Source organism: Pogoniulus pusillus, chromosome 29 (genome assembly GCF_015220805.1).
Source record: "Pogoniulus pusillus isolate bPogPus1 chromosome 29, bPogPus1.pri, whole genome shotgun sequence".
NCBI lineage: Eukaryota > Metazoa > Chordata > Aves > Piciformes > Lybiidae > Pogoniulus > Pogoniulus pusillus.
This window is the reverse complement of record NC_087292.1, coordinates 16,215,306-16,240,600: the sequence shown is the minus strand read 5'-3', so window position 1 is coordinate 16,240,600 and position 25,295 is coordinate 16,215,306. Positions and strand designations below refer to the sequence as shown.

Genomic DNA, 25,295 nt, shown 5'->3' with positions numbered 1-25,295 from the left:
CATCACCCATCAACCTGGCACCATCACTCATTGACCTGCTCCACCACCCACTGACCCGCTCCATCACCCACCAACATGCTCCACTTCTCGTTAATAATAAACCACTGATCCAGACGCAGGCAACACCAAAAAGGCTGGGGAGCTGCCTGCCCTTGCCCATGGTGCCTTGGCACAAGCAGCATGCCAGGCAGGATGCAGACAGACACATGACAGGGTCAGAGTGGATGATGGCCACCAAAGGATGATGCTGTCCCCATTCTCCTAGGAACTTGAGGCCAAACCACAGCTGTGAAAGACTTCTTGGGAACAGAGGTGAGGAAGCAGCAGGAAAGGCTTCCTCAGGAGGGAACAGAATGTCCCTCCCTGCAGGTGTCCCCAAGAGGGAACCTTGTGGCAGGCAAAGCCTCACCAGCTCCCGGCTCCCTGGTTGGTGCCCAGGTGGCTCTGGAGGATCACAGTGCAGCTCTGTGCCCGAGCGAAGCCCAGAAACCAGTTACTGTCCACAGCGACGCTCTCCTGGAGGGAACATCTCAGTGCTCAGCACGAAGCCACCACACTCCTGGCACTCTCTGGGCACGGGTGCAGCATTCTGAGGGTGTGAAGTTTCTGCCTGAAGCCCCTCAGCCAGTCCCACCCTCCTCACTCGTTCCCAGGCACAGACGCCAAGGGCACAAGCAGCGACCAGACAGCAAGCCCTCGTCCTGCCGGGGTGGGAACCAGGCTGCCCCTCTGGACCTGGCGTCTGCGGGGACAAGCGGGCATGGAGACTTCTGTCCTCCAGACGAGGAGCCCTGGCAGTGCCCAGGTGGGGAGCAGGGTGTCCCCTCGTACAGGCATCCCCGGGGCCAGCGGCCACGGCCACCTCTGCCCTCCAGTTAACCAGGTCCCACAGCGCGGAGGTGGGCACCAGGTTGTGCCACGCATCCTTGGGGCCAAGTGGCCGCGACCACCCCTGTCCTGCTCTGCTGTCACCTCCCCAGGCCTGACTGTGCCGTTCCCCCGTCCCCGTCCCCTCGCTGTCACCCGTGCCCGAGCAGGCAGGGCCGCCCCGGGCCTGTCACCTCCCCGGGCCTCGGCGGGGGCCGCCTGCCCGCCTGTCATCAGGCCTGCTCGCCCCGCGGCCTGTCGCCTCTCCGGGCCCAACCGCACCGTTCCCCGGGAGCCGATCCGGGCCCAGCGAACCACCGGGCACGGAGGGCTCGGCCCCGGCCGCGCCGGCGGGAGGGGAAGAGAGCGAGCGGCAAAATGGCGACGCGGCGGCGGGCGGGGCGCGGGGGGGTCCCCGCGGCGGCAGGGCCACCCCGGGAGGGACGGGGAGCGGGGGGTGGGTACCGGCGGGGCCGGGCCGAGCCGAGGCCCGCAGCTCGGTGCTTACCTCGGCGGCGCTGGCGGGCCGCGGTGCGGGGCGCGCAGGGCCGGTTGCCCCAACCCCGGGGCCGGCCAGGCGGTGCCACCCGCCCGCCCGCCGCCGGCTGCGGGCCGCCGTACGGGGCTCCCCGGCGCGCCCACACCCGCGGCGGCGCCGCGCTCCCGCCGCCGCCCGCCGCTCCCGCCGCTCATGCGCGTTCCCCGGCCCGCCCCGCCCGGCCCGGCCCGGCCCGCCCCGCCGAGCTCGTGTGGCTCCTCCGGTGAGGACGGGGACGACCGGGAGGGGAGGTGGCAGCGAGCGGAGCTCCGCAGGACCGGCTTTGGCCCGATCCGGAGCGGGCAGGTGCGGGCTGGGCTGTCCGGTAACTAGTGCGGGCAGGGCAGAGCAGCGCAGCGCAGCGCAGCCCTCCCGTCTGCTCCCTCCAGCACCGACGGCGCTGCATGGATGGGCTGCGGGCAAGGCGTCCGGACTCTGCTCACTCCCGTCTGGATGTTCTCTGCCTGTGGTGACTCCGTCCGGGGCGTCCTGCTTCTGATCAGTCCGTCCAAGATGTAGGCAGTGTCCCGACTGGCGTCTTCCCTGCGGCGGGTCCCGCCTGTGGTCGCTCCATCCACAGTGCCCTACCTGCGATCTTTCCCCCCAGGGTGTTCTGCCCTCCCAGATGCAGGCAGGGTGTCCTGACTGCCATGCTCTTCTCCAGGGAGTCCTGCCCATCATCCTTGCCCTACAGAGCGCAGGCAGCCTGTCCTGCCTCTGATCGCGACATTCCAAGGGGCAGCAGAGCGTCCTGCCTGTCACCGTCCCTGTCAGGTGTCCCGACCCTTCATCCTGCCCTGCGAGATGCCCTGCCTCTTATCCTGCCCTCCAGCCTGCAGGCAGAGGCTCCTGCCTCTCATCCTTTTTTTTTCCCTCTAGGGTGTCCTGCCTGTCTTTGTTCTTCACCGAAAGGGTGATTGGCATTGGAATGGGCTGCCTGGGGAGGTGGTGGAGTCACCATCCCCGGAGGTGTGTAAAGAGGAGGTCGGATGAGGCACTTAGTGCCCTGCGTCAGTTAATTAGAAGGGTTAGGGGATAGGTTGGACTGGAAGATCCTAGAGCTCTTTTCCAGTCTGGTTAATTCTGTGATTCCCATCCTCATCCTGCCCAGGGTGCAGGCAGGGTGTCCTGCCCACCCACTCTTTCCCCTAATCCAGGGTGCAGAAAGCTGCCAGGAGGCTTAGGATGCTCTTGTGCAGGCAGGGTGTCCTGCCCATCCACTCTTTCCCCTAATCCAGGGTTCAGAAAGCTTCGAGGAGGCTTAGGATGCTCTTGTGAAGCCATGCTGGCCCTGAGGAACAAGGCTGGATGCCAGGCTGGAGCAGGACAGTACAGTTTGCCAGCTCCCAGACTTGGGGTATCACCTGTGCCAAGCCAGGAAGGTACTGTGGGGTGAGCCATTGATAGCCAGCACCAGGAACATGCAACCATGCTGGGACCCAGCACCACCATCCCAGTGGCTGCATAAATGAGGGAAAACCAGGCAAGTGTTGCCATGTGTGCAGGCTGGATGTTAGGAGGAAGTTGTTGGCAGGGAGAGTGATTGGCATTGGAATGGGCTGCCCAGGGAGGTGGTGGAGTGGCTGTGCCTGGAGGTGTTGCAGCCAAGCCTGGCTGGGACACTTAGTGCCATGGTCTGGTTGCTTGGCCAGGGCTGAGTGAAAGGTTGTGCTGGCTGAGCTTGGAGCTCTCTTCCAACATGATTGATTCTATGATTCTATGTGAGAGCAAATCCTGGTGTGGCTGTCACTGGTGGGGGCCACCCTCTGCCACCACCACTGGCACGTAGCTCATATGGTGCCATGTGGTGAGCCATTGATAACCAGTGCCAGGAACACACAGCCATGCTGGGACCCAGCACCACCATCCCAGTGGCTGCACAAATGAGGGAAAACCAGGCAAGTGATGCCATGTGAGAGCAAATCCTGGCGTGGCTGTCACTGGTGGGGGCCACCCTCTGCCACCACCACTGGCACGTAGCTCATATGGTGCCATGTGGTGAGCCATTGATAACCAGTGCCAGGAACACACAGCCATGCTGGGGCCCAGCACCACCATCCCAGTGGCTGCACAAATGAGGGAAAACCAGGCAAGTGTTGCCATGTGAGAGCAAATCCTGGCGTGGCTGTCACTGGTGGGGGCCACCCTCTGCCACCACCCCCTGGCACATGGCTCACGCAGTGCCACCGGCAGCTGGGAGGCTCCGTGGCAGAGCCACATGAAACCAAGGAAAAGCAAAGAAGAGTTAATAAATAAATAAATCCAAACCCCAGCCCAAGTTGGGAGTTTCCCTGTGGCTCCCTTCTTTGTCTCCATGGCAGGGAAAGAGCTTAATTAACGTGTGCGGAGAGCAGGGAAGGCTTTGTGTAATTGCTGGGTATGATTAGCGGCGGAGCGGAGGGTGATCAGCGGGGCGGGAGGGACGGGCACAACCCACCTCCTTTGTACGGAACGAGGCACAGCCAAGGCGCTTTGCTTCCCCAGCTCCGTCCTCACCTGCAGCAGGCAGGGAGGCAGCTGCCAGTTAGGGCTAGCAGGCAGTTGCAGGTGCCCGCTGGCCACCTCAGAATCCCAGCGTGGCGAGGGTCGGAAGGGACTTTTGGAGATCATCCACTCCAACCTCCCTGCTAAAAGCAGGGTGGCCAGCACCAGAACGAGAGGACACAGCCTCAGGCTGTGCCAGGGGAAATTTAGGCTGGAGGTGAGGAGAAAGTTCTTCACTGAGAGAGTCATTGGACACTGGAATGGGCTGCCCGGGGAGGTGGTGGAGTCGCCGTCCCTGGAGCTGTTCAAGGCAGGACTGGACGTGGCACTTGGTGCCATGGTCTGGCCTTGAGCTCTGTGGTTGGACTTGATGGTCTGTGAGGTCTCTTCCAGCCCTGATGATACTGTGACACTGTGATACTGTGATACTTCCACCTCTCCCAGGGCTTTACTCCAGGATCACAGCTTGGTCTGGAGCCTACAAACCCACTCCATCCCCTCTTATCCTTGGAGCAGAGGGAGAATGAAGCCTGTGGGACCTGCTCAATGCTCTCCCATCCACTGTGCAGTAGTTGGTGTGGAGGAGCAGAGCAGGCCCAGAACAAAGAGAGAATCGCTGCTGGTTTGCAAAGCAGCATCCGGAGCAGCCCCAACCCTCCTCCCACAGACTGGGGCCTCTGATTGGAAACTGGAGCCTGTGATGACTGGGTGAGCCATCAATTATCCCCATGGAGTCTTCTTTTTTTCCCCTCCCCATGCTTGAATACACTCAGCAAATATAAGCAAAAAAAAAAAGGGGGGGGTGGTGGGGAAGAGCAAGAGAAAATCCAAAGAGATTTAATTTTAGATATGGTGAGAGAGCAAAAATGGCTGCAAAGAGGGAAGGGGAATGGGGGAAATGCTCCTGCTGCAAGAAAAAAAGCCAAGCTCCCAGCAGCCTCAAGCCTGCTATTTATTATTTACAGGATCATACTGCTGTGAGGGGCAGCCCCAAGTTGAGGGGGCTTGGTCCCTGGGACATCCACAGACCATGTGCCACCAAGCCTGGTGTGAAATGCCAAGGATCTGCTCCAGCCCTGCCTGGGTGCTGTTGGCACCTGCTGTTGTCCCAGTGAACGTGGCAGCTCTGCACCCATGCCCTCACTGTGTCCTTTCCATCCTTCCCAGCTCTACAGCACACTGGAAGCAGGGAGGGTGGCTGGCTCCAGGGGAGGGCTCCCAGCAGGCATCCAGGAGCAGAGGATGGGGACCCCAAAATGACAGAAGTAATATAGGGGGGAAAAAACCAACCCTGAAATGAAGCAATTGTCCCTGCTCTGATAGCTTCTAATTAAGGGAAGTGTCACCCTTATTAAAAGTCTGCTAATTCATTGTCATAAGTCACCATCAGAGTGCAGGTACCAAAACCATGCCTGGGCCCTTGGGAGAGGAGTAGCATCCTCTTGTCCACACATCATTGAGAGCTGCTGCTTGAGGCCATGGGGCTGCTCATGGCTTTCAGCAAGCCATGTCCTGCTCCCCATGGTGCTTGGGCTGTGCTGGGCAGGGATGACTCACTGATCTCCACAACCACATGTAACCACAGCTCAGCATCCCCTTGAGGCAGAGTGGCTGGGAAGATGTTTAGTAGAGAAAGAATTGAAGGTGTTGGCTGACATGAGCCAGGCTGTGCCCAGGTAGCCAAGAAGGCCACCAGCATCCTGGACTGGATCAGCAATTGTGTGGCCAGCAGGACCACGGCAGGGATTTGTCTCCCTGTACTGGGCACTGGTGAGGCTACAGCTTCAATCCTAGGTTCAACTTTGGGTCCCTCACATAAAGAGGGACATTGCAGGGCTGGAGCAGGTTCAGAGAGGGGTGAGAAAGCTGGGGAAGGGTCTGGAGAACAGGGCTGAGGAGGAGCAGCTGAGGGAGCTGAGATTGTTGAGCCTGGAGATAAGGAGAGGAGACCTTCTGGCTCTCTCCAAGTCCCTGAATGAAGGTCGGAGCCAGGTGGGGGTTGGGCTCTTCTCCCAAGGCACAAGTGACAGGACAAGAGGTAAGGACCTGAAGTTGTGTCAGGGAAGGTTTAGCTTGGACATGAGAAGAAGCTTCACTGAGTGGGTACTGAACCACTGGCCCAGGCTGCTCAGGGAGGTAGCTGAATCCCCATCCCTGGAGGGGTTTCCAAGCCATGGAGATGTGGCACTGAGGGTCAAATAGAGAATGTTTGGACTCAATGACTTTAAACCTCTTTTCCAACCAAAGTGATTCTCTGATCTCCACTCCTGTCCCTGCACACTCTGCCCTGCATGGCCCAAATGTGTTTGTGGAGCAAAGGCTGCAGTGGCTTCTCAGCAGACATCAGCTGTTGGCTGCTTTGAGGGGGCCAAACCCCCAAAGAGTTGCCAAAATATCCTTAGCCCTGGGGCTGAGGGCAGAGCTTCCCCCCCAGAATCAGCACCACCTCATGCTGCTGAGCAGCTCCATCCCCAGCAGCTCTCATTAGGCATTCTGCGTGGAGGGCCCTAGAGCAGCTTAATTAACAAGGTAAGAAAGAGGGGACCTTTGAGGGAATCTTAATTACATTATCCATCTCACCCCCAGTGCCACCTGATCCAGCCCAGCTCTGCTCACGAGTTCATTAGCAATGAATCAAGATTGATTAGTCCTGGGCATGCGGCGAGGCCATGCTGGGGCTGAAGGCGTCTGCTGTGACAGCTCCACGGGTCCCCATGCCTCGTCCTGTCTCCCAGCACCAGGCAGCCAAGATGAGAATCACAGAATCATAGAATCAGGCAGGTTGGAAGAGAGCTCCAAGCTCAGCCAGCACAACCTAGCACCCAGCCCTGCCCAACCAACCACACCATGGCACTAAGTGCCCCAGCCAGGCTTGGCTGCAACACCTCCAGCCACAGCCACTCCACCACCTCCCTGGGCAGCCCATTCCAATGCCAATCACTCTCTCTGCCAGGAACTTCCTCCTAACATCCAGCCTAGACCTGCCCTGGCACAGCTTGAGGCTGTGTCCCCTTGTTCTGGTGCTGGGTGCCTGGCAGCAGAGCCCAACCCCACCTGGCTACAGCCTCCCTGCAGGCAGCTGCAGGCAGCAATGAGCTCTGCCCTGAGCCTCCTCTGCTGCAGGCTGCACCCCCCCAGCTCCCTCAGCCTCTCCTCACAGGGCTGTGCTCCAGGCCCCTCCCCAGCCTTGCTGCCCTTCTCCAAACACCTTCCAGCACCTCAACATCTCTCTGCAATGGAGGAGCCCAGAACTGGACACAGCTCTCCAGGAGTGTCCTGAGCAGTGCTGAGCACAGGGGCACAAGAACCTCCCTTGTCCTGCTGCCCACACTGCTCCTGAGCCAGCCCAGGATGCCATTGGCTCTGCTGCCCACCTGGGCACTGCTGCCTCATCTTCATCTCCTCTCTCCCAGCCCCCCAGCTCCCTCTGTGCCTGGCTGCTCTCAGCCACTCTGTCCCCAGCCTGTAGTGCTGCTTGGGGTTGTTGTGTCCAAAGTGTAGAACCCTGCATTTGGCCTTGTTCAATCTCATCCCATTGGCCTCTGCCCACCCATCCAGCCTGGCCAGGTCCCTCTGCAGGGCTCTCCTCCCCTCCAACAGCTCCACAGCTGCTCCTGGGTGGAGCACCAACACCATGTCCCTGGGCAACCTGTGCCAGTCCCTGACCATGCTTGCAGCACAGAAACTTTCCCTAATCTCCAAGCTAAAGCTCCCCTGGCACAATTTCAGGCCATTTCCTCTCATTCTATCACCTGACACTAGGAGAAGAGCCCAACCCCCACCTCACTCCAAGCTCCTTTCAGGGAGTTGTAGAGAGCAATGAGGTCTGACCTAAGCCTCCTCTTCTCCAGACTTTCCTTTCATAGAATCACAGAATGAGCTGTGTTGGAAGGGACCTCGAAGCTCAGCCAGCTCCAGCCCTCTGCCATGGGCAGGGACACCTTTCACTAGCTCAGGTTTCTCAAGGCCTCATCCAGCCTGGCCTTGAACACTTCCAGTGAGGGGGCAGACAAGAAGATGCTGAAGGTTATTGCTTCTGCCATTGGTGTGTTTTGTCCTGCTTATTGATACCTCCCCCCCAAAACAATTACCATGAGCAGCAGAACTTGATCAGAGCCAACCAAAGTTCATGCTCCCTCAGAGCTGCTGATGCTGCCCCTTCTCCCTGGTGCTGTGCCCACATCCTCCTCTGCCTTCTGCATGGGATGGATTCCTGCTTGCTGGTTGGGGTGTTTTGGGGTGCTTTAACTGTTGTCTGGTTTGAATATTGCATGAACCTCTGCCTGCTTCATCTGTCTTCCGTTGTCTGGTGCTGTTTGGCTTGGGGCAGTGCCTGGAATCCCACAGGTGCTAGGCAAATAAAAGGTATTTTTCTTGCTCAGTAAAGGTTGAGGAGTGACCATGCTGCCTCTTGGGGCAGAGCAGAGCCTGAGTGTCCATCTCTCTGCAGCACCTAGGGGGCCCTGGTGCAGCACCCACCAGCCCAGGTGCTCACACAGGAGCCCGTGGAGAGGACAACTGTTCCTCAGTGCCATCGTGCAGAGGGATTTTGCTGTGTGCTCAGAGCTGCTCCGGATGTGTCCTTGCTGCCCTGGGATGAGTTTGGCCCTGGCTGCCCCTCAGGTGATGGCACCAGAGTCAAAGAAGTGGTCCAGAGGCAGCCTGGAAGGATGCTTCACTCTCATCACCATCCTTGCTTGGAAGAAGCTGGCACAGAGCCTGATAGGGCAGGGCAGTGGCTGGGCAGGACTCATTCTCCTGCCTGCCCCATGGACATCATCTCACCCAACTGCTCCAGCCCCATCCTGCCACCTCTCAGCAAGCCCAGGGGGGTCTCAGAGGGACACCCCAAAGAGGTCACGTTTTGGGGCTCTGGCTGGCCTTGCTGGTGAGGTTTCTGTTTTCATCTCTGTCTTCTTTCTGCTGTGCAGATGAGGAACTGGAGGGAGCCAGAGCAGAACCTGGCCTGGGTGGACATGGCACATGGGGGCCCTATGGCTAAACACACCCTTAGGAGCATAGAGAGGGGCAGTTGGGTTTTGGAGCAGGATCCTGAGGAGGGGAAATTCGCCTTCGTAAGGGGTCAGGGGCAGCCCCAACAGCACTGCCTGCACCTTGGCTGCATTTCAAGCTGCTGAGTGAGCCTGGAGGAGCCTGCAGGAGCCCGGAGGAGCCTTTCCTCCCCTGCGCAGCTCCGAAGCTCTGGAGAGCAGCTCAGCATCTCCCTCTAACGATGCTCCTCACCACAGCCTGACACGCAGCAGCCATCTGCTGCTTTTTGGGGATGCTGCTTGCTCCCCAGCCACTGCACATCCCCACAGATCCCATCCTTGAAGGAGGAGTGGCATCACTGTGATGGGACAGGGATGACACTGGGCTGCTGTTGTCCCATCCCAGGCTCTACTGTCCCACATGCCCCCAGCCAGCCACTTACCAGTGAAGATCAGCAAAAGCTCAATTCTCAATGGTTCTGTGCAGCTGGGATGGATTTAAACACTGGCAACCCCCTCGAGGTTGAGGCATATTCCCACCCTCAAGACCTCTGTCCCCCGTGGAGGTGCTTGTGGCAGGGGATTTAGGGCTGAGACATCTCCTGAGCATCCCTGGGCAGGGCTGGAGGGACTAAACTCATGGCTCAGGGTCGGGAGTGGGAAGAGTCAGAAAAGCAGTGAGTTAAAATAACAGTCTCTTGGTTTATTACCAGCAGAGGAGCATTTGGTGGGTGCCAGCCTGGGGGGGGCACCCCGACCTGTCTCCACACCCCTGCCAGCTCCAGTGCCCTGGGGTCTTTGGAGTGCTGTCATCTGGGACCCCTCTCAGCCCCACAATCCCCAGAGGGGTGACACTGGGAGGTGACAGCATCCACCCCATCCCTAAATCCTTGGCTGTTCCTTCCCTGCCCTTGTGAGCAGTCTGTGGCTCTGGACAGGGAGGTGTTTGGTTTGGTGGAGGTGTAACAGCAAATGTTGTTTCACCTTAATGATGAACTTAGCCATCAGGATGGTGCCTGGGTTCAGTGACAGCATCCCCAGCCCTTGGGCAGGAGTTTGGGATGAGCATCTGTAAATGCCCAGAGCTCTGCAAAGAGCTGGTGGGAACACAGAAGGTGTGGGTCAGAGCACAACCAGGCACCAGGGACAGGTGGAACCTGGCACCCAGGAACCCCCACCCTCACCCCAGGCAGCACTCAGCACCACCCAGCAGCATCCCTGGCTGCTCCCACCCAGCCCCTGCATCAGCTCCTTGTCTGCCTGCAAACGAGGACGGATGAAGGACAAGCTCCTGGCACAGCTTCCTCCCATCCACAGCACCCTCCAGGCTGTTTTTGCTCCTGGATTTTCCAGCTCCAATGACTCAGCTCCCTTCTTAACTCACCCAGCAGAGTGCTGGGCCACAGTGGTCTCTTCTGGGGGGGCTGCTCAGGTCGTGCTCCCGGTGAAGTTGCCTCCTAGGACGCTGGAAGGCAGCCCAGGCTGAAGACACAACTAAAGCTCCTTAAATAAGCTCCAGGGTATGCACACGAGCTGCTGGCTGCTGGGATGTCATCCATGTGCATAAGGCTTTGAGTCCTTCCAGCTGTCCCAGGAAGAACCGTGCTTGATTTGTCCGTGGTGCTGAGCCCTGATGCCTTCTCCTTTCCCCCATCTCTTTCCCTGTGAACCCTCGGGCTCAGGTGGGCAAAAGTCGATCTGTTCCAGTGGCTGTTATGCTACTTTTCCTCCAGCCAAGAGCCACATCTGCTGGAGGAAACCTCCTATCTCTGCACAGAAATGTGATTGTAAAGAAGAAAGAGAGAGGAAGGGAGGGAGAGGAGCCCTGGCATGGCTGGGAAGCTCTCTCTTCGGATCCCAAGCACGTGGTTCAGGTCTGGTATCAGCGGTGCACAGCCCATCCCAGAGGTGCTCGGTTCACAGTGTTGGTGCAATCTGCCAAACAGATGGATCAGCTAGGAGACATTTCCAAAAGAAGCTGGAACGAGGTGGGAGAGGAAGGAATAAACAGCCTGCAGGGTGGCACCTTCCAGCTTAGCCCCTGCCAGCCCCAGACCATCCTGTGCCTTCCGTGCAAAAAATGACACTAACGGATTTTGAGCTCTGCAATGCAGCCTGGCCCTGGGCACCCAAACCTCTGCACCAAAGTCTGGCCCTGTGCAACACAGCCTGGCTCTGGGCACCACAATCTGCTCCCCATGCACCACAGCCTGGCTCTGGGCACCGCAGTCTGTGCTCCACAAACTGCCCCCATGCACCACAGCCTGGCTCTGGGCACAGCTATCTGTGCTCCACAACCTGCCCCCATGCACCACAGCCTGGCTCTGGGCACCAAAATCTGTGCACCACAACCTGTCCCCCATGCACCACAGCCTGGCTCTGAGCACCACAACCTGTGCACCACAACCCTGACCCCATGCACCACAGCCCATCATAGTGCACCACAACCTGTGCACCACAGCCCGACCTTGTGCATCTCAACCCATGCTCCCAACCCCCTCCCACCCATGGCACAGGCTTCATCTGCACCCATGACATGCAGGTGGCTGCCTCTGGCTTCAGCAGTGCCCCCTCCTAGCCACTACTCTCCTTGTCCGGATGACCACAAGGTGGGCACAACCTTCCTGAGGATGAGCTTCTTGGCCTCTCACCCTGCTCAGCCTCCCCCCCAGCCCTACCTTGGCTGAGCAGCTGCAGGTTTCGGACCTCCTCCCGCACCTGGAGCTGCAGGACCTGCTGCAGGACCTCCTGGCGCTGCGCCTCCTGAGCGATGCCCATGCGCTGCAGCTTCTCGCCGTTGAGCCGCAGCAGAGTCCGACCTGCAAGCAGAGCAGCACCTCGGGCAGCAGCTCCATCCTCAGGTGGAGACAGCGACGGGGTAAGGGGGAGGGAAGGGTCACAGAAGGATGGAATGCCAGCTTGGGAGGGACCCCCGAGGATCAGATGGGCCCTAGATGATAAGGCTGGGGAGGGAGTGCTGACAGGGTCTTGTAATGACAGGAGGAGGAGGAGTGGGTTTGAAGTGGCAGAGGGGAGATTGAAACTGGATGTTAGGAAGTTCTTTGCAGTGAGGGTGGTGAGACACTGGCAGAGGTTGAGGGTGGGGAGACACTGACACAGGTTGAGGGTGGGGAGACACTGGCACAGGTTGAGGGTGGTGAGACACTGGCACAGGTTGAGGGTGGTGAGACACTGGCACAGGTTTCCCAGGGAGGTTGTGGAGCACAGAAGCACAGAATGTGATCTTTGATCACATTCTGTGCTTCTGTGCTCCACAACCTCCCTGGAAGTGTTCAGGGCCAGGCTGGATGAGACCTTAAGCAACCTGTTCTAGTGGGAGATGTCCCTGCCCATGGATTGATCTTTGGGGTCCCTCCCAACCTGAACCATTCTATGATTCTATAGTCTAGTTGAAATGAGCTGGTCCAGCCCCCTGGCAGGATGGGTGGGTCTTGTAGGGGAATGCAGTGCTTCCCTCAGGAGAAGATTCCAATGTCTGACTGTTCCCATATGGAAATGTTTTCACAGACTCATAGAATCACAGAATGGGTTGGGTTGGAAGGGCCCTCTGAAGGTCATCCACTCCAACCCCCTCTGCACTCAGCAGGGGACCTCCTCCACTAGATCAGGTTGCCCAGAGCCTTGTCCACAACCTCACCTTGAATATCTCCAGGGATGGGACCTCAACTGTCTCCCTGGGCAACCTGTTGCAGTGTTTCACTACCCTCCTAGTGCAGAACTTGTTCTGGGTTCCCAGCAGAATCTCTCCAGCAGTAACTTGTCCTCACCACCCCTTGTCTTTTCCACAGGACTCCTTGGAAAAGGGGAGCCTCCATCTGCAGCAGCCACCCTTTATGTCCTGGTCCATGGTGATAAGGTCTCCCCTAAGCCCTCTTTTCTCCAGGCTGAACAACCCCAACCCTCTCAGCCTTTCCTCACAGGGTAGGGCTGCCAGTCCTCTCCTCACTCTCCTGCCCTCCTCTGGATACTTTCCAGCCTGTCTGCATCCTTTTTGCACAGCAGGCATCCAAATAGTGTGACATGCTGCTGCATCCTCAGATGCTCTTTCACCACCTGGGATGGAGAAGCCTCGCAGGTGACCCTGCTTTGGGACAGTGCCAAGGTCCTCAGCTTGGCGTCTGCAGCCCTAGGACAGGTGCTGGCACCAGCAATCACATAACCCATCCCTGCAGGCAAGAGCTTTCCTTTTCTTCACTCCACCTCCCACACCAGGAGCTGTTTACCCGAGTGCAGGGTCCCCACGCAGGGCTGGTCGGCGGTGGAGAGGGAGGGGGGAGCGGGACGGGGTGGGGGGTACCCATCAAAACACATTAGTGTCGTCACCACTGTCCCTGGCAAGCCACTCTGCTCCAGGCCGGGGGCTATCAGAGAAGGGTTTCCAAGCAGCTTTTGTCCTGGTTTCCCAAAGCACATCTGCTAATGCTGCTTTTGTTTCCCTACCAAGGGCCTGCTGAGCTCCTGCATTAGGGTTTCGCATCCCCCCCCGGGCACCTCCGGAGCTCTCCTCTCCCTGCTGCTTTCTCCTGGCCCTGGCAGAGCTCTGCCTGGCCCTGCAGACGTCAGAAGAGGATGATGCTCCTACAGAGAGGTCAACACCACTGTTGCCAAGGGGTAAAAATGAAGGAGCAGATCCTAGAGGTAAAACTGCTGCGAGGATTTGTCTGGAGGGCTTGGATTCAGACCTCTGGTTCAGAGCTGGGTGAAGATGTTTGGAGCTTGGACTCCAGCTGGGCAGAGACCTTCCCTCTTGGGCAACCATTTTCAGTGTTTCAAAGGCTACAAAGTGGTTATGTTAGCCCAGGAGAGGAGAAGACTCTTCCCCATCATACAAATCACAACCTGCCTGGGGCAATTTATGCTCGTTTCTAAGAACCCTCATCCTGCCCAGGAGCTGATGCCAGTGACAGATGCCTCCTGCCCAGCCTGGGTGGGTGTCCCTATGCCTAGTGCAGCTTTCACCCTGCTGCCTCACCCGTGGGGAGAAGGGAATCAGAATCATGGAATCCCATACTGGTTTGGGACCTTTTAAGATCACCTCCCTGCACTCAGCAGCGACATCTGCAACCAGAGCAGCTTGCTTAGAGCCCCAGACAGCCTGACCTGCACTGACTCCAGGGATGGGACAGCTCCCACCTCTCTGGGCAACCTGAAATGGCAGGGAGAGGTGGGGGGGGGGGGGGGGGGGAAGGATTGTCTGTTTGCTGAACTTCCCAACAGCTCTTTCCCAGGAGCAGGCATTGATGGGGATCAGTCCTGGGAATGAAGCAGGGCTGGTGACCCTACCGGTGATGGCGTGGTGGGAGAACGCCTCCACGTAGATGAGATAGTTGTGTGGGCAGTGCTTCTTCAGCCATTTGCACACATCCTGCTGGGTCCAGAGCACCACTGGCTTGGCCAGGCTGCCCAGCGTGGGGCTGGTGTGGTAGATGCCATAGTGCTCGTAGGTACGGCCCTGTGGGGGGAGCAGGAGGGGAAGGGGTTAGTGGGATTCAACCGTGCCAGGAGGAAAGTGTCCTGCAACTCGTGAGAGAGGTAGGAAGGAGGTCAATGTGGGGGTCCTGAACTATAGATCCCACACCCAGGAGCTCACAAAGCTTCTCCTGCAGGCAAAAGCCTCAGGCCACCTACCCTACACATCTCCCAGACCAAAAGATCATCACTTAAGCTTGGCAGACATTCTGGAGGTCCCCAGGGTCCCTCCTTCACCAGGCAGAGAAGGGCAGTTACTGGCAGCCAGCAGTGGGGATGGAACCAACAGGGTGCTGGGGAGGGGGCATCAGCAACCAGTGCAAAGCCATGCCCACCAGAAGTCTGCCCTGGTGCAAAGCCTGCCCCACCAGAAATCCCCAGGGAAGCAGCCAGCAGCCAGCTGGTGCCCTGGGGCAGGATCAGGAAGCTTACTTGTCTGGGACATGGCAGGAGCATGGTAGAGGCAGCAGCTGACACAAGGACACAGTGGCATGGGAAACAGGTCACAGCATTTGAACTGTGATGTGCCAGTGCTGACCCCCATGTGTGAACACTGGCTAATTAAGCATGCCTAATAGAGGAGAGAGATAATTAGTGTACCAGGGACTCCTGTGGTTGCTGGTACTAATGGCACATCCCTGGGAGATGCCAGAGAAGAGGCATGGGAGGGCAGTAGGGTATGGGATGTCTCCTCCAGCCCTGTGCAGAGCCTATCCAGTCTGGCTACCCTGGCAGGAGCTGCTGCTGCTCCTATGGGACCATTTGGGCTTGGGAAGGGACTTCTCCTTGAGCAAATCATAGAGTCACAGAATGGCAGGAGCTGGAAGGGACCTCTAAAGATCCTCTGGTCCAGCCCCTGTAAAGGAGCAAAGGAGACACTTAAAACCAAGGAGTAGATGTGGCACTTTGGGACATGGTCTAATGGTCGTGGAAGTGTTGGGGGGAAGGTTGGACCTGATGATCTGAGAGGACTTTTCCACCCTTAATGATTCTGTGGTTCTAAAGCTTGCCTGGGGCAGCTGGGGACAGGCATGCAAGAGGGGAGGAAGCAAAGTGGATAGCTTGTAGATGAGTAACTAAGGAGTCCACCTCCAAGACGTGATAGACAACCAAGTTTGCTTTCCCAACCAAACCAGCCCCCCCACCTTGCAGAGGGACCCCTAATAGCTGCTTGCTCCCCTCAGACACAGCCCTGGCTGCTCGCTCAGCTCCTTCATGCTCAGCTGAGCACGCAGGGAGTGTACCATGGGGAGAAGGAGGAGAGGGAGGAGGAGGAAGCAATTTGCTCTGAATTCACTAAGGAGTGATGAGGAGAAGCAGAGGGGCCAGAGGAAGTAACAGCCAGCTTCCCACGAGCTTCCTGCCAGCTTCCCACGAGCTTCCTGCCAGCTTCCCACGAGCTTCTTGCAGCATCCCACGAGCTTCCTGCCAGCTTCCCATGAGCTTCCCGCTGGCTTCCTGTGAGCTTCCCGCAGCAATTATCCAACTAACTCTGCCAGGCACAGGGGAAGAGGTGAAGAACAACCTGCACTTTCCCTCAGCACGCTCATGTCTGCAAATGCTGCATCCATCAGCAGCCCCAGCCCTGCTTTTGGTGCCCATCTCATCACAGAATCGTAGGATGGGTTGGGTTGGAAGGGACCTCAAAGCTCAGCCAGTTCCAACCCTCTGCCATGGGCAGGGACACCTCCCACCTGCCCAGGTCACCCAAGGCCTCATCCAAACTGGCCTTGAACACCTCCAGGGAGGGAGCATCCACAACTTCCCTGGGCAACCTGTGCCAGTCTCTCCCTACCCTCTCTGGAAAGAATTTCTTCCTCTTCTCCAGTCTAAATCAGATCTCCTCAAGCTTCAACCCATTGCCTCTTGTCCTGTCACGCCCAGCTCCTGTTAGAAGTCCCTCCCAGCTCTCCTGTAGCCCACTTCAGGTACTGGAAGGCTGCTCTAAGCTGTCCCAAGAACCCTCTCTCCTCCAATCTGAACAACCCCAACTCTCTCAGCCTATCCCTACAGGGAAGGTCCTCCAGCCTCTGATTATCTTCATGGTCCTCCAGCATCCCTAAACCCTGTCCAGGGTGCCGGCTTGGGGTGCATCATGTGCCCCCCTGGCACGGTGTGTGCAGCCCCTGGGCAGGTCCCTGGGTGGGCAGGAGAGGTGTAAGGAATCTGGGGCTGGTTTTCCAGCCGGCTGAGCTGTGCTGTCTCTCCGATGAACTCTCAGCCGTGAACAGCGAGCAGCAGCGTGGAGGAGAGCAGAGCTTGGGGGCTGCTCCTGAAGTGAGGCAGGAGGTGGCTGGGGGGGGGGGGGGAGCAGTGGGGTGAGAGCCACCCCCTGGGAGCACATCATCTCCCTTCTCCTGGGTGTTTTCTCCTTGCTTATGGTAAATGAAAGCTTTTCTCTTGCCCCAATCCCTCTGGGAGGCAGGGAAGTGAGGCAGGGCCATGCTGAACGTGGCTGGCACCCAGAGAGGGGCTGGCAGTGTTCCTCCATGCAGGCAGCATGTGCAGGCAGCTGCATGTAGGCAGCTCTGTCTCCCATGCCTTTCATAGAGGTGCAAGAGGGAAGGAGGCAGTGGGGATGCCTGCAGGGTCGGCTGGGACAGTGACACTGGGATGAGGACACCACAACTCAGCAATTGGTGGTAGGACTTTACCTGACCTCCTTCCCTCTCATGAAGGGAGCTCAACCAGCCCAACCAACACAACCAACCAGGCCCTCAGGGTAGAAAAGCATCTTGATGGAGGCTGGAAGCTGGCTGGGCAGTGCCATTCCCCCTATTTTCTTTCCACTGCTGCCTCCCAATGCTTATCCCAGGACATTCCAAAGGGATTAGGAAGCACCAGGAACTGCTCACTGGGAAGATTTTCCTTCTGCTGGCTGTGAAGGAGGTAGGGGAGGAGGCAAATGGCCAGAAACCTTCAGCTTACAGCCTCATTAATCCAATAAAGTTGTGAATTTTGGGAGCACAATGCCCCAAAGCTGCCTAAGAGCCATTCCCACTCACTCAGAGGATTTCCAGGCATTAGAAGGAATTTGTTTCTGGCACATTCATTCCCTGCAGAACTGCATTAAGTCCCAGCTCCAGGTGTGGAGGGGAGGTGATGTGCAGAGCTCAGCACAGTCCTTGGCCTGATGAGAGTAATCAAATTATGATATTTTTATGTACACTGCCATAACTCAATGGCCAATAATCAGGAGGGCTTGCAACAAAGTGGAGCCTGACAGCCTGATCCTGCAGCCAAAGGAGAGGTTCTCCTGCAGGGCACAGCTGGATGGAATTATGGAGCTGTTTGGAGTGGAAAAGACCTCTAAGGTCAAAGACCCAAACCATCAACCCAACACCACCATGGCCACTAAGCCATGTCCCCAAGTGCCATGGCCACAGCACCTTCAGGCATGGGCACTCCACCACCTCCCTGGGCAGCCTGTGCCAATCCCTGGCTGTTCTCACAGCATCTCTAACCTAACCCTCTCCTGGTGCAATTTGAGGCCACTTCCTCTTGTTCTATCACCTGCCAATAGAGAGAAGAGCCAAACCCTCACCTGGCTCCAGCCTCCTCTCAGGGAGCTGTAGAGAGCCAGAAGCTCTCCCCTCAGCCTCCTCTGCTCCAGGCTGCACGCCCCCAGCTCCCTCAGCTGCTCCTCCGCAGCCCTGGTCCCCAGCCCCTCCACCAGCTATGCTGCCCTTCTCTATCCCCTCTGGCACCTCAGCGGATGGGGCACAGGATGGGCAGGGCTTGCAGAGAGGCATGGAGCTGTCCGGTGGGTACCTGCGAGCCCTCGGTGCCCGGCTGCCGCAGGAGCTTGACGGTGCGGCCGCTGTCCGCCCGCTGGCTGCGGCCGTCGTGCCAGGTGCGGCTGCTGCCGGCGTTCCGCTGCAGGCGGTAGCTCAGGTTCTCGGCGGAGACTGTGTGCTCCAGGAGGCTGCGGCAGAAGCTGAGGTGAGCAGCGGCGGCTGCGGAGGGGATCAGACAACCAGAGAGCCGTGGGTCATGGAACCAGGGTCAGGGGATCAGAGAAGCAGAGAGCCGTGGGTCATGGAACCAGGGTCATGGGATCATGGGATCAGAGAAGCAGAGAGCCGTGGGTCATGGAACCAGGGTCATGGGATCATGGGATCAGAGAACCAGAAAGTCGTGGGTCATGGAACCAGGGTCATGGGATCAGAGAACCAGAGAGTCGTGGGTCATTGAACCAGGGTGTTGGGATCATGGGATCAGAGAACCAGAGAGTTGTGGGTCATTGAACCAGGGTGTTGGGATCATGGGATCAGAGAACCAGAGAGTTGTGGGTCATGGAACCAGGGTCATGGGATCATGGGATCAGAGAAGCAGAGAGCCGTGGGCCATGGAACCAGGGTCTTGGGATCATGGGATCATGGGATCAGAGAAGCAGAGAGTTGTGGGTCATGGAACCAGGATCATGGGATCAGAGAAACAGAGAGTTGTGGGTCATGGAACCAGGGTCTTGGGATCATGGGATCATGGGATCAGAGAACCAGAGAGTCGTGGGTCATGGAACCAGGGTCTTGGGATCATGGGATCAGAGAACCAGAGAGTTGTGGGTCATGGAACCAGGGTCTTGGGATCATGGGATCAGAGAACCAGAGAGTTGTGGGTCATGGAACCAGGGTCAGGGGATCAGAGAACCAGAGAGTTGTGGGTCATGGAACCAGGGTCTTGGGATCATGGGATCAGAGAACCAGAGTTGTGGGTCATGGAACCAGGGTCTTGGGATCATGGGATCTGAGAATCATAAAATCATAGTCATGGGATCTAGAATCATGGAATCATGGAATCATGTCAGTTTGAAAAGCCCTCTGGGATCATCCAGCCCAACCAGAAATCTAACACCACCACATCCCTAAACCATGTCCCCAAGTGCCATGGCCACAGGTTTCTTCAGCACCTCCAGGGATGGGTGCTCCATCACTCCCTGGGCAGCCTGTGCCAATCCCTGACCACTCTTGCAGCAAAGAAATTGCTCCTGATCTGCAACCTAAACTCCTCTGATGCAGTTCCAGGCCATTTCCTCTCACCCTATCACTCGTTCCTTGCAAGAAGAGACCCAAACCCACCTGAACGAGGGTAAGAGACAGCTGTGGTGCCCTTTCACCCCCCTCCTGGGCACCCAAAAATGTCTCACTCCCCCCTCACTGACAACTGAGATCCGTTGTACCCCCCACTCCTATAATCTCCCCTCTCCCAGCTTCCCTTCCCATTGCCAGGGAGGAAATCCAAGGAGCTGCCAGCTGGTGCTGGGAGCTGGCAGGCGCTGCCAAGATGTTTGCCCACAGAAGCCCCTCGCCAGCAGTGTTTGTTGTGCCACCTGCCTGCTGAGCAGACGTTGGGGACCTGCAGCTGCTCCTCACTGCGTGGTTACAGCCCCCTGCTTGTCACCATTGCTCTGCTGGGTGAGATGACAGGAGGGAGGCAGCAGGAAAAGGACACCCCCCAGAGAATCATGGAATTGTTTGGGTTGGAAAAGGCATCCAAGATCGTGGAGTCCAAGCAACAATGGACCAGTCTGACATTAATCAGCCACCACTGGGGGCTGGGGAGCTGATAAAGCCCACCCTGAGCATCCCAGTGGAGGAAGGGACACAGGCTGGTACCTCCAGCAAGTCCATGGATGCTTGTGGACAGCTCCTGCCCCACAGACACACAAACTGCACAGGGAGCATGGAGCAGTCCATCAGCAGTGACCCACAGAGAGCTACTTACCCACTGAGGAGTGGGGTTTGTCCAGCGTTCCTCCTGCTTTAATGAGCTGGAGCTATACAGGTCGTAGTGAGGGTGCAAAGCTGCCCTTTGAGTAGGGGATGAAGCGACCTGGCTGCTGTGGGAGGAGGCTGTAGGGGTGTAAGGGGCTCATGCTTTCATCTGCACCAGATAACAGCCAGCTGGCTGGGCATAAACGGCACTGATCCTCAGAGGCAAAGACCAGAGCATCCCCCAGCTCACCTGCTGGGCAAGTGGGGACTACCACAACAAGCTAGGCAAGTCAGCAACCACCTCTGGAAGCAGAGTAGCACCCACAGGAGGTTCTCCCTCCAGGATAAACCACCCTGGGAGAGTGGAAGGGCTGGAGGAAGCCCAGCACAGCTCATCATAATCCATGAGTTTAAAAAGAGGAGAGACTTCAGAGACATCTCCAACCTGTGTTCATCTTCATGCAAGAGACCAACTGGCCAAAAGAAGTTGAGTTGGAGCAGGAAGTGGTTGTTAATGCATCCCAAGCTATCCAGACCACACCACACGGCCTTGCTCCTTAAACATGCCCAGCAACAAGCATTGATTTGGGGAAACTGAGGCAGGGGACCTGGCCCAGGGCTGGGAAGCAAGCTGCAGGGAGATCCAGGGATAGGTTTGGTATTGAGCAGAGTCTGGGCTGGGAGAAGTGATCCTCTGCAGCTGTCTTGGGTGATGGGGATGTCTCCAATGGCTTCCTACAGCCTCAGGCTACCCCAGGGATGCCCAAGGTGCCTCCAGCTGTCCTGCCCCCAGCGCTTTGAGCACCCAGCCCTGATATGGTCATGCTGAGATGCCCCTGAGCTGAAAACACTACTCTGTTGTGGGCAGATATGGACCTGGCATGTCCAGAGGGGCTGGTGCCAGAGCTGTGTCCTTCAGCTGTGCCAGGGCTTCCCCAGGGCTTGCTACAGGGAGCCTGGGGAATGGGGCTCTGGCCATCATCGGGACCTGTACCCAAAGGGGCTGCAGAGCATCTGCCACCAGCAGCAGGACGTGGGCATCCTCACTCCCCCAGCAAACCCGGCTGGCGGCGGGAGAGATGGAGAGAGAGCAGATGGGAGAGGGGGGGAAAGACGAGGGAAAACAAGAGGAGGAGAAAGGCAGGGCCGGGAATGCCGGCGGCACCGCTCCCGTCGGGGGGCAGGGCAGCTGCTGCCCCGCAGCCCAGAGCCCCAGCAGCTCCTCCAGCAGCTCCCCACGGCAGCTCCTCTAACAGCTCCCTCAGCATCTCCTCCAGCAGCCTCCTGCTGCCTGAATCCAGCCCTCGGGTCCCAACTTTCCTATCATCCAGAAGCACTCAGACAGGATGAAGACAAGGGGGTGCTGAGCCAGCGCACATGGGAGCTCTTCGGGGCAAGGGAAAGATAGGGAGAGAGAAACCCCCCAGCAGGGCAACCCCTGGGCTGTCTCCAGGCAGGGACTCGGAGGTGACCTCCCGCACAGGCTCTTCCCTCCTTCCACAGGAGCAAGCACAGCAGCACCAGGAGCACCCGACCGCCCTCCATCCTCTCTTCTGCCTGGCCAAAGCTTGTACCCACCGGACAGGGACGCACACGCAGCATCTCCCCCCAACCCCACCGGCCTAGTAGCACACCCCCCACCCCCAGATCCGCCCCAGGCCATGCCCCATAGCCCCCTTTGGCCATGGCTCACCTGGCTCGGGGGGTCCTTGCGAGCTGCGGATGGTGGAGACGCAGCAGAGCGACGGTCGGCCCTGCTGCATCTCGGCGGGAGGAGGGACGAGCGAGCGCTCGGCGCCACCGGCTGTCACCAGCTCAGCTCCATCCCTGCCTCCCCTCATACCTCGTCCACACCTGACTGACTCCCCCCACCTCCACTACATCGCCTCCCTCCTGCTGACAAGCAATGGTGGCTCCACGCTAGTGCCAGCCCCAGCGCTGGGCAGCCCCCAGATGGCTTCATCCAAGGGGAGGGGGGTGACTTACACCCCCTCCCCACTGCCCTGTGGGCGTTTGATCCGTGGAGATGCTCCGTCTTTTCCTTGCGTGCTCCCATCTAATCCCACGGCAGTGCCAGCTGGCACGGGGCTGGCTGGCTGGGAAGCCCAGGGGGCTGCTGGGGGTGGCACCAGACTCGCCAGGCATGGAAGTGCCCGCAGCTGTGGCAAGCACATGCATGGCAGCACAGGGGTCATTGGTGGTTTGGGGTGTCTGGGGTGCAGGAAGCAAAGGAGAGAGGCAGTGAGGTGATGAACACCCACCCTGGGCAGAGGGCTCAGCATGGTCTGCTCCTGCTCCTGGCCAGAGCTCCCATGGTGACTGGAGGCTGGGTAGACTCTGCTGAACCTTGATATGGAGTTGCAGGAGCCTTCAGGGTAGCTGAGCCCAACTCGGCTCTGCCTCTCTGGGTCACCACTAGCTGGTCCATGGTCCCTCTACCTCATCTGGCAACCCCAAGTGGGGGACACCCCACTGCTTGCTCGAGGCCTGGGGAGTCACCACCAGCTCACTTTCTCTTGGTGGCTCCTAGATCCATTTTGGAGCAATCTTCAGACACACAGGATGGGTGGGAGGGGGAAGCCAGGGGCTAGGTCACCAGCAGCCACCTGCCCCGGGCATTGGGAGGGGGTCTGCAGCAGCAGCAGGGCCAGACACAGCTCCCTCCCCTCACCCAGCTCAACACCACTCCTTTCCTTCTGCAGATACTGGTGGAGAGGCTCAGAGCAGCAGTAGCTTCTGATGGGGGACAGGGATGGAAAATCTCCCAGGGGTGGAGACCTCGGGGCAGGACATGGCAGCACATCCCAGCAGAAGCATCCTGGGGTCAGTCCTGCCACCAGCAAACTGGCTTGGAGCTGGCTTCCAATGGGTGCTGCCAGCCTTGCTCAGAGTATCCAGGACGTGTCCAGGACCTATGCCAAGGGAAGTGGCAGCAAGCAGGGACAAGGAGAGGGGACCTCAGCGCCTGAACAGGCAACAAACTGCTCACATCCAGCTCCATCCTCTGCCACTGCTTCCCAGAAGGGCCTCGGGGACACCCCTGTGCCTTTGTCACACAGGTGTGCCCCACAGACCTGTCCTCTCTCTGGGGGCAGACAACTGCTGCGGGGGCACAACCAGGCTTCCTGGGGTCACTCAGGCTTCCTGGGGTCACTCAGGCTTCCTGGGATTAACAGCAGGCCCTGGGAGAAGCTCGGAATGAGCTTTGCAAGGAACAAAATCCCTTTGTTGGTTTGCCTGGTTGCTGGTGGCTGGCAGGGAGCAGACATTTAGCACCAAATGGGGCGAGAGATTTGCCCACAACCACGGAAGGATTCACAGGCAGCTGGCTCCTCCAGAGAGGTGAGGAGTGGCTGAGACCAGAGCTCTCTGGGGACTCCAGGGATGAGGAATCCACTCTACTCATGCAGCAGCCTTGTCAGGGACTCATCTTGCTTTTAGTGACATCTGCACGAGCCACGAGCCTGGTCCCCTCCACCCCTACTATGCAGCTTCATGAAAGGCAAGTGTCCTTTGCAACCTCCCCCTGCATGGAAGGACAGGCAGCCGTGTGATGGGAGCCCTGGGGCACAGCCTTTGGGAGTACTGTGTGTGCCTTTGGGGGTGTCTGTGCTCCTGAGCCCCCCACAGACACTGCCAGGAGGTCCCCAAGAATCCCAGGAAAGGACAACTCTGTAGGGTTGGGGTGAGGGCAGCAGACAGGACCTTGGGGGGTGGCTCTGAGCAGGGGGTCCTGGTAGGAGACAGGATTGGGAGGCACAAGCAGGGACACCCCTGCCTTCAGTGAGCCCTCTTCCACCTTGATGCCACGTTCCAGCCCCCTCCCATGGGTGCTGCCCTGCTCCAGCCTCCCCAGCCCTGCCCTGCCCTCACACCTGCAGCCACGTTTCCCGGTCCGTTGCACTCGCACCCCATAATACTGAGGTAGTGGATGAGGAGGGGCAGACCCGAGGATGCAGGGAACAAGGATAGGGGTGGGGGCATGAAGGGGCAGGAATGGGGAGGGGATGGAGGGTGGGCAAACCCCCGAGATGGAGGGGACTGCGCTAGGGGCGATGGAGGGAAGATCTCTGAGATGGAGGGAGTAGTAGCAGGGAGGGATGAAGGACAGAAGCCCAGGATGGATAGAGAAGCACCGGGGGATGGAGGACTGGGAGACCCCCGGGATGGAGGTGGCAGCACTGGAAAGGGATGAAGAACAGACCATCGGCATGGAGAGAGGAGCACCAGGGATTCTTAAGCACCTGGGAAGGACCCCAGGAAGGAGAGAGCAGCCCCCCAGGAACATTAGGGGCTGGGGGAGGCTCGTCCCGCCCTGCACCTGAGCCCACCCTGCCCGTACCCGGTACCTTCCATGTCCTTGTGCTGGCCGCAGCTCATCCTCCGCGCAGCGGGGCCGCGCTCGGGCGGGGACGGAGCCCCGCGTCCCGTGTGTCCCCCCCCCCCCAGCTCCGCCGCCGGCACCGGGCGCTCCCGCCCCGCCCCGGTGTCCGCGCCGGGGGCGGTACCGGCTCCGCCACCCGCGGGCGCTCCGCCCGCCGCCCGCCCCGCGCTGCCGCCTCTGCCTTCCCCAAGGATGCCCCGAGCATCCTCCTGGATCCCTGCCCAGGGGCATCATCCCCCATAGCCCTACCTGAAGGCATCGTCCTCTGCCCGGAGCCTGTGGGCATCATCTCCTGGATCCCTGCCCAGGGGCATCATCCTGCACATTCCAACCTGGAAGCATCACCCCTCTGGATCTCTGCCTTGACACTGTGGGCATCATCCCGCAGTTCCCTGCCCAGAGGCCACTGGGCATCACCCCTAGGCCCCCTGCCCATCTGGGAGACAGGTTCTGGGGGCACCTAGGTGTGGTGGGCACCATGGTCATAGTTTGCTCCTTTGTGGTGGGCACAGTTGGTGCCTGGTTGTTGCCACATCCCTGAGCTTCCCTTCTCCCCACAACCTGCATCGTCCTGGGTGGGTGCCAATGGAGTGGGTGAGGAGGGTGCTTGTCCCCGTGTGTGACATGGGCAGCCTCAGCAAACCTTGCTGGAGCTTGGCATGCTGGGATGGAGCAGAACAGCACTGCCAGCACTCAGCACCCCCTCCAGGGTGATAACTCCAAGAGTCATTTTGGAGGCCACTTCAGCCTGTCACAGCTGACTCCGAGACAAGGGCTGTGCCTATCTGGGTCTGGGAGTCTGACTGCATCCCGTGGTTATCCCACAT

The 25,295-nt window shown here is 58.7% G+C and overlaps 2 protein-coding genes across 5 annotated transcripts in view; both read right to left on the bottom strand.

Annotated features, from left to right (window-relative positions):
* ZNF512B (zinc finger protein 512B) overlaps nt 1-1,459 on the bottom strand; it is a 41,067-nt gene extending 39,608 nt beyond the window's left edge. For both annotated transcript variants that reach the window (XM_064167468.1, XM_064167467.1), the window contains exon 1: nt 1,376-1,459. The gene's annotated coding sequence lies outside the window, so the exon portion shown is untranslated. The remainder of the gene's footprint in view (nt 1-1,375) is intronic.
* An 8,103-nt stretch (nt 1,460-9,562) lies between these two features.
* Nucleotides 9,563-24,524, bottom strand: SAMD10 (sterile alpha motif domain containing 10). 3 transcript variants are annotated; one of them, XM_064167822.1, is made up of 5 exons: nt 24,434-24,524; nt 18,142-18,326; nt 14,185-14,353; nt 11,559-11,699; nt 9,563-10,815 (listed from the first exon to the last, which is right to left on the bottom strand). In XM_064167822.1, the coding sequence occupies exons 1-5, from the start codon at nt 24,462-24,464 to the stop codon at nt 10,763-10,765; spliced, it is 579 nt and encodes a 192-aa protein (XP_064023892.1). In that variant the 5' UTR covers nt 24,465-24,524; the 3' UTR covers nt 9,563-10,762. The 3 variants fall into 3 exon arrangements, with proteins under 3 accessions (XP_064023892.1, XP_064023891.1, XP_064023890.1); XM_064167821.1 differs by lacking the exon at nt 24,434-24,524 and adding an exon at nt 21,778-21,990 and having other exon boundaries at nt 9,563-10,858; XM_064167820.1 differs by lacking the exon at nt 24,434-24,524 and adding an exon at nt 21,778-21,990.
* Nucleotides 24,525-25,295: the final 771 nt, after the last annotated feature.